Source organism: Telopea speciosissima, chromosome 4, assembly GCF_018873765.1.
Source record: "Telopea speciosissima isolate NSW1024214 ecotype Mountain lineage chromosome 4, Tspe_v1, whole genome shotgun sequence".
In the NCBI taxonomy this organism is placed as follows: domain Eukaryota; kingdom Viridiplantae; phylum Streptophyta; class Magnoliopsida; order Proteales; family Proteaceae; genus Telopea; species Telopea speciosissima.
Window position 1 is genome coordinate 61725456 of NC_057919.1, and position 20527 is coordinate 61745982.

The 20527-nt window shown below is 38.6% G+C and overlaps 2 protein-coding genes across 2 annotated transcripts; both read right to left on the bottom strand.

Annotated features, from left to right (window-relative positions):
• Positions 1-358: 358 nt before the first annotated feature.
• LOC122659507 lies at positions 359-949 on the bottom strand. Its single transcript, XM_043854610.1, has one exon. It carries the CDS (start codon positions 947-949, stop codon positions 359-361), a length of 591 nt encoding a protein of 196 aa, XP_043710545.1.
• A 12590-nt stretch (positions 950-13539) lies between these two features.
• LOC122658618 (sugar transporter ERD6-like 7) lies at positions 13540-19484 on the bottom strand. Its single transcript, XM_043853642.1, has 18 exons — positions 19268-19484; positions 19038-19100; positions 17600-17689; positions 17420-17479; positions 17208-17273; positions 15825-15890; positions 15661-15736; positions 15500-15564; positions 15322-15414; positions 15149-15229; positions 14968-15052; positions 14839-14882; positions 14685-14747; positions 14535-14594; positions 14378-14431; positions 13960-14019; positions 13754-13868; positions 13540-13655 (listed from the first exon to the last, which is right to left on the bottom strand). Exons 1-18 carry the CDS (start codon positions 19322-19324, stop codon positions 13540-13542), a joined length of 1314 nt encoding a protein of 437 aa, XP_043709577.1. The 5' UTR covers positions 19325-19484.
• Positions 19485-20527: the final 1043 nt, after the last annotated feature.

The window sequence follows — 20527 nt, forward strand, 5'->3', positions numbered from 1 at the left end:
GGCGGAAAGACCACCTGGTTTATGAGGTCCATAGGAAAATCAGATTTGAACCTGTGATTATTGCCAGGAGTAGTTGCAAGTCTTAAACCCCCCTTAAGAGTAGATGGGCAACCCACTAAGCACCAAAATCTTGGCTTCCAACCAAGATTTTTTGAACAAAACGACATGCGAGAGAGAGAGAGAGACGAATAAGGGGTCTAGGATTTGAGCAAAAACAACACCCAAATGGAGTTGCATAATCCACGGACAGAAGAGACAAACTAAGAAGAAAAAAACACTTGGAATGGGGTAAAGAGAAATGGAAGAATGGAAAATCAAAGGAAAGAGAGAGATGAAGGAAATGGGGATTCAAACCTTATCACAGCAAGGAAACCCCAACGACTTGGTAAAAATCTTTCCAAGCAAAAGGTAACTTTGAAATAATAGATGATACTAGGAAAGATTCGTCAAGAGAATGGCCCTTAGAGATGATTTGATTCATGAGACCTTGCAACTCACAGGTTTGTGAAATAATAGACTTATCTCGTACCATCCTGTAATCAAACAACTTACTTATAATAAACTTCTTGTTGCCAGCATCTTCAATTTTGTACTTTTTATCGAGATCCTCCCATAGTTCTCTTGACGTGCTGTCTGCAAATTTGGGCTCATACACATCATAAAGTGTGTTTGATAACCCATTGAGGATGTAGCCCTTGCACATGAAGTCGTCTTGCTCCCACTTCTGGGGCTGCTGTTTCTGCACCGGTGCCTCTCCACTTGAAGCTTCTGCAGTGGTGTCTGTCGGTGTCAGTGCTACTGGCTTCTCTTCGTTCAGGACATGAGCAAGTTTCAAAGCAGTAAGGAAGAAATATATCTTCCCTTTCCAACGTTTGAAAAATGACCCATCAAACTTCTCAAGTTTGCTTATCTCGTTCCCAGGTATCTTTATGATTGCAGTCTCCTCCATTGAACAAGTACTGTCTTAAGATTGTTAAAAAACTGTAACAAAAGGAGAGGACAGAAAGATGGCCTGAGTCGAACGAAATCGTTCTGTCCTTAAGACAGTATTTGCACCCTCCTAATCCTGTAAAGGGGTGCAGCAAACCTGCCTCCCAAGATAAATCAGGCGGATTGTTACTGGTTGCAGAGACAGTAACACTGTGAAGCTATCAGAGATTTTTTAATATATTGGATTGAGAGAATTCGTGGCCCATTTATAGGCCCACAAGGCCTGTTCGGATGGGTCACACCCATTGGCTCATATGGCTTGACCTGACAGGTCATAACTATTGGGTTAGGCTCCCTTGGCTGTTCGTGTGGGCTGCAACTCTTGGGGTCAATGTTAAACCAAGGGTTACACTCCCTCTTTGATCAGCCACCGATCCAACGGTCGGATCGATCCTAAGCACCCTTTGATCAGACACCGTCGATCCCGAAAAGATTAAGGCGACATACTGCGACGATGCGTACGTGCGAAGTGCAAAGTGCACCATCAAAGCGCCACATTGCGCCTCACACATGCGCACGCACACTAGTACGCGTATGCGCTCGGACAGTTACCGTCCTCACTCGCAAGTGCACCGTACAATCTCTTCTAGCATTACATGTGATAATAATAACTACTAACTGCTAACACATATAAACCCAATGAGCTTTCCTTTCATAGCCGATGTGGGACTAAAAGTCCACATCAATATTTTGAAAAATTCCAATAATTTCTCCCAATTTTTTAAAATAATTGTGCCTCAGTCAATAAATTCTCTGTACTTCTAAATTATACTTACATAAAGGTGTCTTTTGATTTGAACCTTTATGTTGTCAAAATACATTAGTACTTGTCAAAAACGAAGTAGCCGTAGCCTTGAACTTAGAATTTTATAGCGACAAATCTAATATACTAGACATATGATTTACTTGAACTTAGTTTCAATAACACTCGCACATTTATGGCCTTGTGCTTTCATCTTAGGTTTTCATAAGTGCCTTAGAGACAAGCTTTGAATCTCGCAGAAGCGGCCCTACTTCCTGTACTTATATAGGTGAATCTAATAAAATACAATTGTATGACTTGCATTGTCTATAAGGTATAGACTCATTGAAGGATTGATCCTACCCTCTGTCGGTTTCTCCATACAAACATGCACTACCTGGAGATGTCAAGAGATCTTATCTCTACTAGTTGAGTGCATAGCCGGTTATTACTACAAGTATTTTTTCATTGAACTAGTTGACTAGATATTGGTCTAGTGTCTAGTTGGTTTCCACTTGCAGGTTACCTCTCATTTAAAAGCTTTAAACCCATCTCCCTGGAAGTCTTCCATACCGCATCCCTACCTAGGCCTTTTGTAAAGGGATCAACTAAACTTTCCTTTGACTTTACATAACTAATAGTCACAACTCCTTTGATGAGTTGTTCTCTTACATAGCTATGTCTTAAACTGATATGCCTTGACTTTTCATTGTAGACTTTATTATAAGCCCTTGATAATGTTACTTCATTATCACAAGATATTGATATAGCAGGCATTAGCTTAGGCCACAGAGTAATCTCTGTTAAGAGGTTCCTAAGCCATTCTGCTTCCTTTACTGCCATTGCTAAAACGATAAATTCAGACTCCATAGTGGAGTGTGAAACTACAGTCTGTTTCTTGGATCCCCAAGAAATTGATCCTCCACCCAAGATAAATATCCAACCACTTGTGGACTTTGATTCATCGGATCCTGTGATCCAATTAGCATCTGTGTATCCTTCTAGTACTACGGAAGAATCCTTATAACTTAATGCATAATTCATTGTGCCCTTTAAGTACTTAAGTACTCTAGAAACTGTATTTCAATGAATTTGTCCAGGGTTATGAGTAAACCTACTCAAAACACCAACATCAAAAGCTATACCAGGACGAGTACACTGCATGACATACATTAAGCTGTCAATGATACTAGCGTATTCCAATTGAGACATACAATTTCCTTCATTAGAAGTTAATCTAATAGAATGATCATATGGGGTAGCAACTGGTTTACAGTCCTCATGATTGAATTTCTTTAATATTTTCTTTATGTAATGAGACTGTGTTAAAGAAATACAATCAGAGGATCTAACAATTTTGATTCCCAAAATTACATTTGCTTCACCCATATCTTTCATATCAAAACACGAAGATAGGAAGGCCTTTGTCTCCAAAACAGTGCTTGTATTAATACCAAAGATTAATATATCATCAACATATAAACATATTATAACACCATGTCCATTCTTGAATTTAGAATAAATACATTTATCAGATTCATTTATTCTAAATCCATTTGCTACAATTTTTTGGTCAAATTTATCATGCCATTGCTTAGGAGCGTGTTTTAAATCATATACAGATTTGACTAGTTTACAAACCTTACTTTCCTAGCCTTTCAAAACAAACCCTTCAGGTTGTTCCATATAAACTTCTTCTTCTAAATCTCCATTTAGAAAAACAGTTCTAACATCCATTTGGTGTATAACAAGTTTATTAATTGATGCTAAAGCAATTAACAATCTAATTGTACTAATTCTAGCAGCAGGAGCATATGTATTGAAATAATCAATACCTTCTTTTTGCTTAAAACCCTTGGCTACAAGCCTAGCTTTAAACTTATCAATGGTTCCATCAGCTTTAAGCTTTCGCTTAAAAATCCACTTACAACCAATAGATTTAAGTTCAGGAGGTAAATCTGTTAAAACCCATGTTTTATTACCCATAAGAGAATCCATTTCATCATTTATAGCTTCTTGCCAAAAAATAGAATCTTGAGAATTCGTGGCTTCTCGAAAAGTCAATGGATCATGTTCAACATTATACACACAAGAATATGTAACTTCATTTATGTTTCCTTCTACCAAGAATTGATAGAAATCTGAACCAAATGATTTTTTCACTCTAACTCTTTTGCTTCTTTTAAGTTCAACACTCTCATTATTCTCAGAATTTGATTGAACAATATCTTGATCCTCCTTGTTTGTATTTTCATTCTTTCGTTTTCTAGAGAATGAATCCTCAAAGAACTCAGCATCTCTAGATTCTAAAATTGTATTTTGGCTAACGGTCTCTGTAGATTCCATCGTTAGAAATCTATAGGCCTTGCTATGTTGGGCATAGCCAATGAAAATACATTCAATTGCCTTTTTACCTAATTTAGGTCTTTTTGGATCAGTTAATCTTACCACTGCTCTACATCCCCATACTTTGAAATATCCAAGAGAAGGTTTTCTCTTCATCCAATATTTATAGGGAGTAATACTAGTCTTTTTATGGGGTATACGGTTAAGTATATATCAAGCAGTCATTAATGCTTCCCCCCATAAATTCTTTGGTAAATCAGAAGTAAGTAAAAGTGTATTCACCATTTCTGTTAGAGTCCTATTTTTCCTTTCTGCTACTCCATTCTATTGAGGACTATAGGGTGTCGTTGTTTGATGGATAATTTTATAAACTTCACAAAAATCATCAGTGGAGAAGTATTCCCTTCCCCTATTAGTTCGTAAGATTTTAATCTTACGATCCAATTGGTTTTTCACTTCGGCTTTGTAGATTTTGAATTTCTCCAAAGCCTCATCTTTAGTCCTTAACAGATATACATATGTGTATTTCGAACAGTCATCTATAAATGTGATGAAATATCTTTTACCACCTCTAGTTAGAATACCTTCTAACTCACACAAATCAAAATGTACTAATTCTAAGAGTTGTGTATTCCTTTCTACTTTCTTAAAAAATTTTTTAGCAATTTTAGACTTGATGCATACAGAACATTTGTCATGACTAGAAGATGTGTATTTTGGTAATAAACCTAATTTAACCATATTTCTCATGCACTTATAATTAACATGTCCAAGTCTAGAATGCCATGTATCAAAAGTAGAAACAATGTAAGCAGAAGATGAATTTTCATTAATCATATTAAATTTATACATCCTGTTCGATGCATATCTTTTCCCAACATAAACTCCCCCTTTGGACACTATGATGTTCCCTAACTCAAAGTGGATTTTAAATTCATGTTTGTCAAGCAAGCTTACAGAGATTAAATTCTTCCTAATATCAGGAACATGAAGTACATCATTCAAAGTAAGCTTTTTCCTGGATGTGAGATTTAAAACCGCTATGCCTTTACCTATGACCTTAGCAGTTGAAGAATTTCCCATAAAGAGATCTTGTCCATTTGCTATAGGTTCATAAACTTTGAATAAATTTTTGTTCTTGACAACATGTTTGGTTGCACCGGAATCGATCCACCATTCCTCATCATCACCCACTGCATATACCTCAAATATCATAGCAACCCAGTCATCATTGTTAACCATGTTGGCTTGGTCCTTTTGTTGCTTCTCCTTGATATAAATTCTGCACTGTTTCCTGAAATGATCAGCTTTTCTGCATTTTCAGCAAGCCGCTTTGGGGTTAATAAATGTACCCTTCTTCTGTTCAGAAACAGTGCCTTTCCCATCATACTTTCTCTTCTTGCCCTTAGAAGATGCATTTTCTATGACATGAGCCTTTGGAGATTTTTTCTCTTATTCAAGTTTATCCAGTTTGCCAGAATTCTCTTCAACTTGGATATACTTAATCAACTCTTGCATAGTCATTGCATCCTTCTTCTGTTTCAACTCTTTCTGACAATCTTTCCAAGCAAAAGGTAACTTTGAAATAATAGATGACACTTGAAAAGATTCATCAAGAGAATGGCCCTCAGAGATGATTTGATTCATGAGACCTTGGAACTCATAGGTTTGTGAAATAATAGACTTATCTCCTACCATCCTGTAATCAAACAACTTACTTATAAGAAACTTCTTGTTGCCAGTATCCTCAATTTTATACTTTTTGTCGAGATCCTCCCATAGTTCTCTCGACGTGCTGTCTGCAAATTTGGGCTCATACACATCATAAAGTGTGTTTGATAACCCATTGAGGATGTAGCCCTTGCACATGAAGTCGTCTTGCTCCCACTTCTGGCGCTGCTGTTTCTGCATCGGTGTCTCTCCACTTAAAGCTTCTGCAGTGGTGTCTGTCGGTGTCGGTGCTACTGGCTTCTCTTCATTTAGGACATGAGCAAGTTTCAAAGCAGTAAGGAAGAAATACATCTTCCCTTTCCAACATTTGAAAAATGACCCATCAAACTTCTCAAGTTTGCTTATCTCGTTCCCAGGTATCTTCATGATTGCAGTCTCCTCTATTGAACAAGTACTGTCTTAAGATTGTTAAAAAACTGTAACAAAAGGAGAGGACAGAAAGATGGCCTGAGTCGAATGAAATCGTTCTGTCCTTAAGACAGTATTTGCATCCTCCTAATCCTGCAAAGGGTTGCAGCAAACCTGCCTCCCAAGATAAATCAGGCGGACTGTTACTGGTTGCAGAGACAGTAACATTGTGAAGCTATTAGAGATTTTTTGATACATCGGACTGAGAGAATTCGTGGCCCATTTATAGGCCCACAAGGCCTGTTTGGATGGGTCACACCCATTGGCTCATATGGCTTGACCTGACAGGTCATGACTATTGGGCTGGGCTCCCTTGGTTGTTCGTGTGGACTGCAACTCTTGGGGTCAATGTTAAACCAAGGGTTGCACTCCCTCTTTGATCAGCCACCGATCCAACGGTCGGATAGATCCTAAGCACCCTTTGATCAGACATCATCGATCCCAAAAAGATTAAGGCGACATACTACGACGATATGCACGTGCAAAGTGCAAAGTACGCCATCAAAGCGCCACATTACGCCTCACGCACGCGCACGTACACACATAAGAGTACGCATTCGAACGGTTACCATCCTCGCTCGCAAGTGCCCCGTACAATCTCTTCTAGCATTACATGTGATAATAATAACTACTAACTATTAACACATATAAACCCAATGAGCTTTTCTTTCATAGCCGATGTGGGACTAAAAGTCCACATCAATATTTTGAAAAATTCCAACAAAGGGTGTAGAGGAGAGAGATGGACAGCGGTGCCAGTTGCAGAGATGGGAAGTCGACTGAGGAAGAAGAAGACTAGATTAGGTTTAGTTGTTTTAAGGGGAAGGGCAAAATAGTCTTTTAAAAAAAATTGACATGCTGACATCACTAATTAACAGTTAAAAAGTTTTTTCCATTAGTTTTTGGGCACAAAGTGATATATTGACCCTTAGTGGTGTGGCATTTTGACATTAAGATATTGGTCCATTTGAGGGGGTGGCGATGAAAATTTCCCTTTATTTAATACATAAATGTGTAAACGAGCAGAGTCGAGTGATGAGTTGTAGGGATCCATGTTCTTTGAATGAAATTGGAAATTTTCGGTTTGGGAGGAATATTGAATTGGAAGTAACCTGTAGAAACAGGTGCCCCACTCAGTTGTTCGATACCAACATTCCACCCCACACCCATACCCTCCACCCTCCCAGTCATCTCCTTTTTCTCTGATTTCTTCTGCCGATGCCAATGTAGAGAGCAACGTTACATCTTACCTTATCATATATAAAACCCATCAAACCAAGGACAAAAAAAACCCACAAATGAATCAATCTCTCTTTTTACCTTTCTTTGTTCCATAGTTGTAGTTTAGTTTATAATTATTTGGTGCATTTTGGTTGTGGGTATCTGATCATGCGTGTTTATTTGAAGGTTTTAGATTTTGGGTATCTTCTAAATTCTTTCAGTGTCTCGTATTCATTCGTCTTCCACAGTTCTACATTTGGTATAGTTGTTCTTATTGATTTGTCGATGAAGAAAATTGTTTCCATTTAGTTCGTTTAGGTCCTGTTGATTTGTTGGGTAAGAGATCCAAATTGAAACTTCAGAAAGAAAAGAAGGGGAAAAAAATAAAAGGAAAAGAGATTTCATCTCTACAAATTTTAGCCCTTCTCTATTTTGAGGATATTTTAGGAGAGAGACAATGATGATAGATCAATGGGGGAAAACATACTGGTGTTGGTGTTCTTCCTTCTTCCGTCTTCAAAGCAAGGAAATGGGTCCAACAATGGTGTCGAGTGCCTGTACAACTTCACAGTTCTTGCATCTTCTTTCTTCAGCCCAGCGAAATTTTAAAGGGGTGAAAACGATGGATGAGTTTTGTTTTTTTGGGTAAATGGGTGTTTTACCCTTAAGGGAATTATGGTAAGTTGGGTAATTTGACCATTATAAAAAAAATAACAGCAACTTAACTACAAAAGCCTAACGGAATGGACTAAGTTGAAATATAATTATAAAATAAGGGCAGTCTGTGATATTTTTTCAAAGTTTGGGATGTCTGTGACATAATGAATACTTACAGGGGGTGTCCATGAAATTTATCCCAAAAAAAAAAAACACACAATGGTGGTTAATTGTTATTGAGAGGATCAAAATCCTCAGGAGCAGAAAAGCACAAAATATTTTAAAGAGTAATGATATGCATAAAATATGCTTATACACGTGGCTGCATGGTAGGGAGGTTGTCATCAGCATACAACCGTGTGGACCCCATATCATTAATACACTTGAGATATGTTTTCTAAATCCCTTTCAAGATAGTCAAAGAAGCTATAACAATTCACCATCCACCCAAACGGATCGTAATACAAACCGACCCGGACTATATACGGAACAATGTCTAACAAGAATAAGCATTCACATTTATTACTCTTACTGTATTTCACACTTATTTACCGATTGCCCGATTCTAACTTTATCATCGGAGTTACTACAAGTTAATCTTGGGTTCATCCGACCATTCCCTATCTCTTATAAAGGTCATCTACCTCAGCAAATTCAGAATCAAGCGGCAACAAATAAATAAAGAAATAAAGAATCCAAGCGTCCAATCACCGTTGGATGGAGGACACTTGTATAGATCCTAGTCATTCATTGTAGGTTGGGATGCCTATAAATAGAGGTGACCTCATTTGGCCAAGACACTAAACAAGTTAGCTTTCAAGCTTTGTATTCAAGCTTTCTAGTGCAATACAAGTTCCATTCACTCAAACTCTCTTGAGTTCTCTAAGATCACTTCCCAAGTCCCTTGCTAGAGTTGTAGAAAGGCTGACTTAGTGCTAGTATGAGTGCTAAGTGCCGGCGTGATTGCTTAGAGAGGTCTAAGTTCGTAACAATTGTGGTATCAGAGCTTCGGTTATGAGGGAGCATACTTGTGGAGATGTCTACTAACCCTTCCGAGGTCGTGGACATGACATTGAGCGAGCAAGCCCATGGAAGGGAAGCCAATTCCAATAGGGAGAGGCGAAAAGGTAAAGATAAGTCCGTTGATGTATTCTTGACTCCTAGAGGTTCTAGAATAAGTCTAGCCTCTTTAAATGTGGAGATTTCTAGACCTTGGTTCTTCCTTGGCCCAAGGTCCATGTCGAAGGGCCTTACAAGTCTTGGCCTTGGGCCATAATTGGGCGGGCTATGACATGTGGCTGAGATGCACCCAGCTTCGAACCATTGATGCTTCATTTATTGGTCAGTCTACCAAATATTTTCTTTTCGAAGTACATTAGTTAGAGATCTAAAATAGACGATGTGACAAAAATTTAGTCTTGCCTGCTGGAACAACTTTTGCAACCTAACTGCCAGAACAATTTTTACCATCAAATCCCCATGGAATTTATAAGTTCTCCAATTCGATTCCCCATGGAAAGTCTCCACTGGAACACCAGGGATCAATCTTGATGACTAGGAAAAACTGGTATTCTCTCAGATCTCCACAGAGATGTCAAATTTTCACTTGATTACAAGAACAAAGTTGGCATTGAATTTAAAATTATTATTTTTTCCCTTCGAGCCTACTTTAGAGACCAATTTTAGGTAACATTGTTTAGAGTCTGTTTAAAGACAAACTAGAGTTAAACAAACCCATAACCTGGTTAAGGTCGGATAATAATACCCGATTATAGCTTGAGATCGACTGAGCTCGTCCAAGCCCGGCCGGATTAGCTAAACAGGTGGTCACAATGCAAGGCTTGAAGTTGGTTAAGCTTGGTTTGGCCCAACTGGTTGACACCCCTAGGAGGAAGAATCACCGTATTAGGTTTGTCCCTTATTTTTTAAGCTCGGCCGATTGGAAAATTGTAGTTTATCCCTTATTCCCTTCAAGTTTGCATTTTCCAGCAGTCTTAGGGTTGATGTTTTGTTCCTATTATTTTTCTCTTTGTTTGTCTAGGGTATAGTGCCTCTTGGTGGCATCTTTGCCTCTCTTTTTTTCCCCCTTTCTTGGGGTTTAATATATTTGTTTATTCACCCCAAAAAATATATATAACTCCTAAGGGAATGATGTTTTGTGTCTGGTTTTCAAGTACTTTTAGTCTGTATAATGTTGCTAATATGCTGGCTCTTGTTTTCATGTCTAAGAAGCATGTGTTTGCTAAAGATTTTCTTCATGGAAGTTTTTGCCCACGTGATGAGGGACCTTTCACATTTGTTTATTCTATGGGTAGTTACCCATATAACAATGCAAGGTGATGTTTCTGAAAATCACAAGATAAATATGAACCATCCTTTTTATGGTTTGTAATCAAAAACCCGTTTGTTCCCACTTATATTGGGGAGAGTGCATGGTAATGTCTAGAATACTTATATACATGCATCAACATAAACTGGTTGTGTGGCAATACAAAAAAGGGGTATTTTATTAAATTAGATTCTGAAATTTGACACATGGCCAATCTTGACAATCCCTCTTTATCCAACAATTGGAATAGACGTATCAACTATCCACGTGGCAGTATAGATTCTTTGTGAAATTTGAAAAAATAACAGGCCTTTGCAACAATAAGAGTTCACCTTGTTTTATTAAAAAAAATAAAACCTAAAAAAAAGTATCACATGTTTAATTAAGATTTCAATATTGAAAGATCATCAAAACAAAGGGTACTCCCTTAGGCTATGTTTGGTTGCAAGGAGAACTAAAGGGAAGGGAAGTGAAAATTTTCAAACCTTAAAAAGAAACTTTTGTAATAATTACTCCATGTGATTGTAGAAACTGCTTAAATTCCATACCATATTTAGTAATAATACATTTTACATGTAATTTTTATTTTACTTTTTACACAAATGGCCAATTTTTATTTATTCTTTAAAATATTTGGCCATACTAAGGATAGATGTTGGATTTTGAATCCACATTTGTGCCCCAACAAAGAGAAAGGTGCTGATTTAAAAAGTGATAAAGTGGCTGCTCAAACCAGCTCAACTGAGTTTCAAATTTCCTTGGAAAAATTAAGCCAATAACTGCAACAACTTCTACAAACCAGTGGCACTCACCCTGCTGCCCCTGATTCTGGACATGTTGCTCAATTGACTGGTAAAGTTCTTACTGGTCTTCCATCAGTTCAAAATTATTTTATAGTTGATACAGGGGCCACTGACCATATGTGTTGTTTAACACATTTTTTAACTGATTTACGCACCGATTCTAAGACTCCCAGACCACCAATTACTGTGGCTAATGGTGCTCAGGTCCCGATCCAAGGAGTTGGCAAAGACCACATTTTTTCCACTGCTTGTGATGCTTTATTTGTGCCATTCTTATCATCTAATTTATTATCTGTGAGCAAACTTACTAAAGATTTGAACTGTCACATAATTTTCTTCCCAAACAAGGTTCTATTTCAGGACAAAATCACAGGGAAGACGATTGGTGAAGGCTACCTGCGTCAAGGTCTCTACATTCTAGAGTTTACTAGTAAGGCTTTAATTAGGCATCAAGATCAAACTGATGTGTCTCAGTTGTGGCATTGGAGAATGGGACACCCTTCTGATCAAGTGCTTCACTGCCTCAGTCCCTCTTTATCACTTAATTCCAGTAATTGTGAGATTTGTCATTTTTCTAAACAACATAGATTACCTTTTTCTCATAGTAATCATATTTCCTCTGAACTGTTTGAGATTGTTCATTCTGATGTCTGGGGTCCTGCACCCATTGATTCCTGTGATGGATACAAGTACTTTATTACATTTATTGATGACAAATCTCATACTGCATGGATTTATTTGTTGATCTCTAAGACTGAAGTTTTACAAGTATTCCAACAATTCTGTAATATGATTCATACTCAGTTTAATAGTCATATCAAGGTCCTTCGAACTTATAATGGTACTGAGTATACAAATAAACCTTTTGAAGCCTTTGTCACTAGTCTTGGTATTGTCCATCAAACCTCTTGTGTTGGCACACCCCCCAACAAAATGGGGTTGTTGAACGAAAGAATAGACATCTCCTTAAGGTGACTAGGTCTGTCCTTTTTCATGGGAATCTTCCCAGAATATATTGGTCTGATGCTGTCCTCACAAGTTGTTATTAGATAAATTGCCTTCCCAGTAAGATTTTGAAATATGTATCCCCTATGGAAGTCCTTCATGGCAGATCTTTTAATACTTCTCATTTGCGCACCTTTGGCTATGTGTGCTTTGTTCATTCCCAAACTGGAGGGAATCTTGATCTAAGAGCCCATAATTGCATTTTTTTGAGATACTCATCTGTAAAAAAGGGTTATAAGTGCTACGATCCCTCTGCGAGAAAACTCTATATTTCTCGTGATGTTACTTTTCATGAATCTCAATTTTTCTTTGTTGCCAGGGATCAAATTCAGGGGGAGACTAGGTCACTTTCAATTGATTACAGTGACTTTGACATGGAATTTGCTCCCTTACCTCTTGTGCCAAACCAACTAGATAGTAATACCGGCGACAATGAACCCAATATTATTCCCAATGTTGATGAGAGACATGATGCTTTTGCACTTATACCTATTCGCAGGTCTACTCGAATTATCCAACAATCAACCAGACTCAGGGACTTTCCCGCCTATTACACCTCAGCCTTCCCTATAGGGGTTTCGACGGTGGTGGTGATGCTGGCGGTGGAAGAGGATCGGAGGTGGTAGTGGTGGCGATGATGGTGGTGCTGGCGGAAGAAGAAGAAGAAGAAGAATAAACGTACAGAGGAAGAAGAGGAAATGGGAGAACAAGACGCAAAAGGGAAAGTAGGGGAGGGCAAAATTGGAATAGAATTATATTAAGGGTATTTTGGGGTTTTAAAAATTTTGTACATGCCACATCATCACTTAATGGCCTTTTTTAACGATTAGGGTACAGATGATAGAATCTTTAAAAAGTAGGGGAGGGCATTATTGTTTTTCAAAACTTGGGGATTGGGTTGATATTATGGAAACTTAGAGCGGAGGGGGATGATATTTCCCCTTTATCATTTTGGTTCAAAATATAATAAAGGTAAAAATGTCTTTTTATATTTTAAAACTAACACTTTACTAACACTGTCAGCCTTCATGGGTATGGGGACGTAATTGTTGAAACAACAGGGGATGTTCTATTATTGTTTCAAACATGAGAGGGGGTGCATATAATTTGCTCAAAAATATATTAATTTCTGTTTGAAGTTGGACAAAAAACCCATTTGGGCATTTCTGTTACAATAGATTTTTGGATTGATCTGTCAAACTAAATGCCCTAGATTAACTTTCGACAATTGCATTCTTCTCTAACTCAACAAAATAACAATGATTCTCCCTCTTGTTTTCTGTTTCTCCTCTCTTCTGCTTTCTCTATTAAGTATTCATGGAAGCTTGGATTTCTTCCAATGTTTTCCCCTTTGTTTCTGGTACAACCTTGGCCACAAATAGAAAAGCCAGAGCACACACGAAAGCGTAGAAGAAAAAAGTACCTAAAACCACAAGAACAAGTTTGAGTAAGGATTCTCTCACCATATCGAATCAAAAAATGAGCAAACATAAAGAGGGTTTTAAGATCAGATCTCCTTACCATAAGAACTCCAACTAATGAGATAATTGAAAGTGTAAGAATTCACAAAACACCCAAACCAGTTCACAAGTGTAACAAAACTTCCAGCCGTTCCCTTCACATTAATGGGGAATATCTGCATACAGACAGAGAAGGAAACCAAAAGGAAAGTTATAAAAGATTAAGATAAGCTGAATAATATTAAACTTTGAGAACTTCCAAGTTACCTCAGACATTATGACCCAAGGAACTGCACCCATCCCTATTGAGAAAGATCCTACATATACCTGCTCCCGGATTCACAATAAATTCAATTTAACACATACAGGGGAAATCACTCTACCCACATCAAAAAATTTCACTTTAGTTCATTTTGTTGCAGCACAGGAACACTTCAAACTAGTTATCATCACTAGCCAGCTGAAACATAGCAGAACTTCTACATGGCCTCAACATAACTCATTTCAAACACATAAATAAAGAAATTAGACTCTTTCTCTTGGCAACAAAGTTTCTTTGGAAAAAAACTGTTTGATCTGTATGAAGTGCATTTACTAACTTGATTGTTACAAATCTAGCTATATGGATGCAGAAACTTTGTAATATCAAATAAATTTCTCATCATATACAGTACAGTCTTGTTACCATGATGCCAGTAAGAACCAACAGAGGAACCCACTGAGGTGATAATTCATTGACCTGATTCACAACAGAATCTTGAAGTGTTAGAAGAACAGCTAGATAGTGGAGGCCTGAAAATAATTCAAGGATTGCTCTTGGTTGGAAACTTGATGATCAGTACCTTCATGTAGAATGATATCCCTGTAAGAGTGCTGCCTATGAACAACCCCAACGCAGAAATCTGAAACGAAAAGAGCAAAAACTATTGTATCAAAGAAGGTTTCTTTTTTAATGTGTTCTTATTCTGTGGAGGCTTTATTCTAATCCTTACCAACAGAAGAGGTCTTCTACCAGCTTTATCAATTAAGATTGCACCCAAAGCAGTCACAGGAACCTGCAGGATGTTATCATGTAAGACATGAGGGAAATCTGCTCTGTAAAACAAGAGAAAGTATAAGAATGTCTGGGACATTGAGGGAGTTAACCTGTAAACAAGCATAAAGCACAATCCCAACATTGGTAGGGAATCCTGAGAGCTCAATTTAGATAAAGAGTTAGTATAGATATGTTAACAGAGTCTCATTGAGAGAGAATGATTCTAATACAATGTCTACCTGCAGTTGCGAAAATTTCGCTCAAGTAAAATGAAATTCCATTGATTCCTCCAAATTGTTGAAACATCATCAACCCAACTCCTACCTGAACATCAAAAGCTTAGTAGCCCAAAAAGGGAAATTTTTATGAAATCCCATCTAGGTCATGGTTCTTTGCTACTGGGTCAGAAAAAAGACTTACAATTACAGATCTCAGGTTACTTCTTTGAAACAAATCTAGCATTTTAGCTTCTGGGAGGTGTTGAAGAGTTTCAATTGAATCCTGCCAAAACCATACAGAAGGCTTAATAAAAATGAAATTTGCTACATTCTCCAAGTGAATTGGGGTTCTATAGCTGAAAAAAAAATATGAACTTGGATCTCATAAGCTTCTTTTAAAATATCAGCATCCTTGCCGCGGAGCCTTTGCAATGCAGCTTCAAACTTATTTTGGCGGCCAGCCATAGCCTGAAAGAAAAGTCAATAGTGTATGTAAACATCAAGCGCATTACATGATTTCCTTTCTTGTTTCTAGTGGAGTAGATGAGCTTACCAGCCATCTAGGAGACTCAGGAATGAAGGACAAACCCAGTAGTAGAACAATGCAGGGAATAATTCCTGTAAATTTGGCCATTCAACTCTGTAAATCTCCATTACTTCACATTTATGATGAAAGTTAAATGAAGAAATTTCAGTAACTGTACATGGAATTACCAGTCAGTGCCAATGTCCGCCAGTTCAGTATAGTCCCCAATATAAAAGCAACCGAAACTCCAGTAACTATCATGAGCTGCACAATTAAGTATAAACTGTAAACAGAAGTGTCATTGTTGATTATATGAAGGATCTCTAGTTCTAATAGAATATGAGTAGTTCACCTGATTTGCAGTGGCTAGTCCACCTCTGAGATCTTTTGGTGCAATTTCTGAAATGAAGACTGGTACCTGTTCATTCATCAGTAAGCACTTTTGGTAGGAAAGTTGGAAGATTTGATTTATGGTTTGGCAGGAAAGTCACACTACAAGTAGGAACCCAGTTTCCCAAATCAAACACCTCAACTACAAATAATAAAATTGATGACCTCAAGTAGTTGAGGTAATCATCATCTTTAAATTAATTTGAGGATATGCACAAAGCAAGCACAAGGAGCTAGGGGTGTCACATTCCAGCCCGAACCAGTTGGACCGATTGAAATTGTCTGGTTTAACCTAAATCGAACTAAACCAACTGTGTATCATTTCGGCTTTGTTTTGGGTTTTCCAAAACCAGTAGAAATTGAAACTTATCGGCCCGAATGAACTGACTGAAACTGGAGATCAAACCAAACCTAAAACTAAACTGACAATAAAACAAAAAAACCATTTATTATATTTTTAATTTGTGTATTTAACACCGAAACCATACCAAACCAATACGAGCCCCTTAATGAAAGCCGGCAAAAACTCGGACCAAAACCGAGAGTTGCCTTACAGGTTTGGCTTTGCTGACCCAGTTATGAACTGAAACAGATTCAGCCTGACAAAACCGAACTGAGCAGGCCAATTGACACCCCTACAAGGAGGGTTGGAAAGATGAGACAGAATCCCTTGGAATATGTATTCTGGGGATAATAACTGCATATCACTTCCAGGATTAAGGGAAAAGAATCGAAAGTTATTGGACAAAATTTTCCTTCACTATGGGATGAAGGTTCAACCACCATCCTAGGGTTTACAAACTCCTATAGGATTTTAGTATAAGTCTAAAAGCATCCTCCTGATACCCTGTCTTGTCAATCTAGAGGCCAGGGTGAATGGATTCACCGTGGCTGAAGAAAAACTTGGTCCAAAGTTATTTTGGTTTCTCATTAAAAGCATGGGGAAAGCTTTCCTAAGCCGCTAGAGTAGAGTATGCTAGCACCTTTGTGTCTATCTCTCTCCTTCTCATATGAAATGACCTCACTACCCTCGTATGGATGATATTATTTTATCGCAACCCACTGGTGCTATCCCCTATATATGCTGTTTGCTCAGAGAATCCTCTCTCTAAATATATATGGTTAATTGACATTACAAACTTGAAATTGATGAAAACACCCAACAGCAACACCTACAAACCAAAATAACTTTGAAATTGATTCACACAAAGGGTTTTGCTAGTTAGACACCTTGACATTGTATCCTACTTCTCATAGAAATTCAGTTATGTAGATTTAAAAAGGAAATAATTGTAAAAGCATTTGTTCGTGAGCAGAATTATAGGGAAAATGAAGAAAATCATACCACATAGGAAAACACTCCAATTCCATAGCCATTGCAGAATCTTCCAAGATCCAGTAATATATAACCCTTTTGAAACATTAAGATTGATATCAGGTTACTGAGAAAATGTCACAAACAGAAAAAAGAACATATAGGGAGATTTTAAGAACTCAATTTTATCAAATTTGTAAGGAGAGTATAAGTAGTGGAGATGAAACAAACAAATTAATAACCTTGGAGAAATAAATGGCAAGCCATCCTACAATGCACAACACCGATGACACTCTCAGGGTCTGTGCTCGATCCATTGATTCATTAAACCACACAAAGAATGAAATCAAAAAGAAGTTAGAGAAGGAAATTTTAGTTTATCAATATCAAATTCCTCATCTTAATGGATGTTCATCACTCACAGCTTTTCGGCCAAGGAAATCAGCAATCCACCCACTACTGATTGCACCGATCATTGCACCAATACTCACTATGGAGCCAAACAAGGAGTACTGCATTTTTTCACCAAGTCAAACAAGAACCCAATTCCCAATTATAGATATTACTTCTATAAGAACATCCATAATACATATTGGCTAGTTGAAAGTAGTAAAGCCCACATTGAGCTTAATTTTTGAATGTCACAAATATTTTGTTTTTTTTTTTTTTTTCTTTTTTTTCTGAATTGTGAGCTTTTATATATATATTTCTTTAGGGGGGAGGGGGAGGGGGAGGGAGAGGGGGGGGGGGGGGGGAGGAACTGTGGAGTGGGGAAGGTAACAGCTTGCAGGAGATTCGAACTTGAGACCTCTTAGTGAGCATGGGCATAAAGCACACCACAACTCACAAATCGCGCTAGGCAGCTGTTGTTACACACATATTTTGTTATATAATATATTATATATGAAGATAATAAATGATAATATATTTTATTATAGTGTTATTTTATGTAAATTTGATAATTTTCTCCACGACCCAACCGAACTCAGTCTAGTCCATGCATCTCTCCCTTCCCCCGCTCCATGACCAGGGCCAATCAGGGTCAGCCAAGCCTGACCCTGAGGACGGGTCAAAGTTGGATTTTCTAGGCCCTTAGTCAGGGTCGAGCCGGGTTGGGTCTAGGCCAAACTAAGGGGACTCAGAGTTGGACTGGGGTTTTAAAATGTTCGGCACAACCCGACCCTGTTGCACCCCTACCCTCCAACATGGTATCAGAACTGAGGTCACGCGAGAGGGGTATTAAGATGTTGGGAATTTTAGTCCCACGTCAAATTGTTCTGATCTTTGTTCCCTCTATTTATTTTGAGAAGTTCTCTCCATCTAATGCTTTAAGATTCTGGTTGATTCCAAATATTTCTAAGGTATTTCCAGGGTCCACTAAGATTCCGGCTTAATCAGAATCCATGGAAACTGCTTCCATTGCCAATTCTGCTTACTTGAACCAAATCGGTTTGGAGCGGATGGAATTGACCTTGCCTTTTAATAAAAAAATGGATTTTTATTACATTTTTACCCTTAGACCATACCAGTGATTCAGTGAATTGGTATAGGATCAGTCAATATTTGAGATCAGTCTCAGTCGATACTCATCCAATCTAATTATGAGGCATGCTCCACACACACTACATGGATCTTTATCATCTCCAATTATCTGCCCCTCCATGTCCTCCAACTCCTCTCATAGGGGGCGGAAATGACCACCCTATCCCCTGCCCGAACACACTATCCGGGTGGGGTCCACTCCCCCCTTATTAGAGGAATTGGAAGAAATGGAGGGGCAGATAATTGGAGACGATAATTTAGCCAGCTAGTAAGAATGCAAGTAAAAAAGCAAACAAGAGGAAGACATAATGAACGAACCTGAGACAAAGTCAGGCCAAGATCATCCTTGATGACATTATGGAGAGGAGCCGTAAAGCCCACCTGCACAGCCAATAAATTGAAATTAAAGAAGTTTTGAATGGGAAAAAATAGCTCATATCAATCTTCTCCATAGATATAGAAATAGAGAGAGAGAGAGAGAGAGAGATGCACTAAGCAGTGCACCGCACTTGAAAAAATAAAAATTTGCAAAAGAAAGAGAGACATACGCAAGATCCAAACTCGAAAGACCCACAAACAGCAACGAAAGTGCTGAGGAGAACCATGGAGAGTGACCTTCCTTGGTGGGTTTGGAATATGAGCTCATCTTGTTCTCCAGGCTTTTCCAAGCAAACCAAACAATCCTGTGGCTCCTGGGCCTTGAGGAGTGGCTCAGTCGCTGATAGTAAACCATTACCATTCCCTTCTCCCACTGGGTGGTTGCCCTTCTCCATGTTTATGATGCCCATCTCCTCCAACTTTAGCTCTTTTTATCAGTTAATTGAGAAAGTTTAATTAGCTCATCATGATCAAAGTCCAATTACGTACTTATAGAAGAGTCAGACGGGGCAGTCACTGAGGAACCTGTTAATTATGGGGAAGGGTTGTTGGATCTAAAATTTGGAATCTTTATTTCTTTATCTATCTTTTAAATATTTTGTGCTTTTCTGCTCTTGAGGATTTGGATCCTCTCAATAACGATTAACTATTTTTTTTTTTGTGGTTGCTAGAGATGAGAATTAATTACAGGCCATTTACACACCATCCCCTTAAGCATATTTTTTAATCCTCAATTCCTTATTCAAAATGCAAGTTTCTTTGATGGGAAAAGGTTCCCAATGTAAGGTCATTCAAATCCCGATGAGCCATAAAATAGCCCTCCATTCAGAGGGTGACACGTGGATGGAGCCAAGCCGAACCAGAGGATCAAGCCGAACCAAACAATGAGGCCCCAAGCCAGGCACCGAAGAGGAGGACGATCACCTCACTCACCGACATGGCCGAGCTCGAGGCCGACCGCTGTCGGTCTGCTGAGCACCGAGCCGGGCCCACTCTGCTTGGCCATACTGCTGAGGATCACCAAGGACGAATACATGCCTGAGCTCCCGCGTAACCTACAACGAGAACAAGTTGGCCGAGTCGAGCATCGCGTCGAGGTTCAAAACACCGACCATCTGGGCCAAGCCCGAAGCCGAACAGTAGGGGCATGGCCATCCGAGGCCGAGGCCCCGCCAGAAGCGATAACTACGGCCCACCAGGAATCACGGGGCCACGAAATCATACCCCGACGATTGCGGGACGTGAATCGGGCCGCAATCCAGCAGCGGAATCGAATCACACTCCAATAAGGATTCTTACCTCATTAGGATTCCAACTCCGAGAATAACTCTCTACTCTGCTCCGCATGGAAGAGCCCAACCAAAAGAGGGCTCTTACCATACAAGGACTTATCCGACCGCCTCAACTCATCCTATAAATACCCAGGTATG

Excerpts from the sequence above, each read along its gene's own strand:
- LOC122659507 (XM_043854610.1), bottom strand. The coding sequence starts at position 949 with ATGGAGGAGACTGCAATCATAAAGATACCTGGGAACGAGATAAGCAAA.
- LOC122658618 (XM_043853642.1), bottom strand. The coding sequence starts at position 19,324 with ATGGTTCTCCTCAGCACTTTCGTTGCTGTTTGTGGGTCTTTCGAGTTT. Across the intron at positions 15,891-17,207 it reads TTGGAGTGTTTTCCTATGTG|GTACCAGTCTTCATTTCAGA; the intron begins GTATGATTTTCT and ends ATGAATGAACAG. Across the intron at positions 14,432-14,534 it reads GGATATCATTCTACATGAAG|GTCAATGAATTATCACCTCA; the intron begins GTACTGATCATC and ends GTTGTGAATCAG.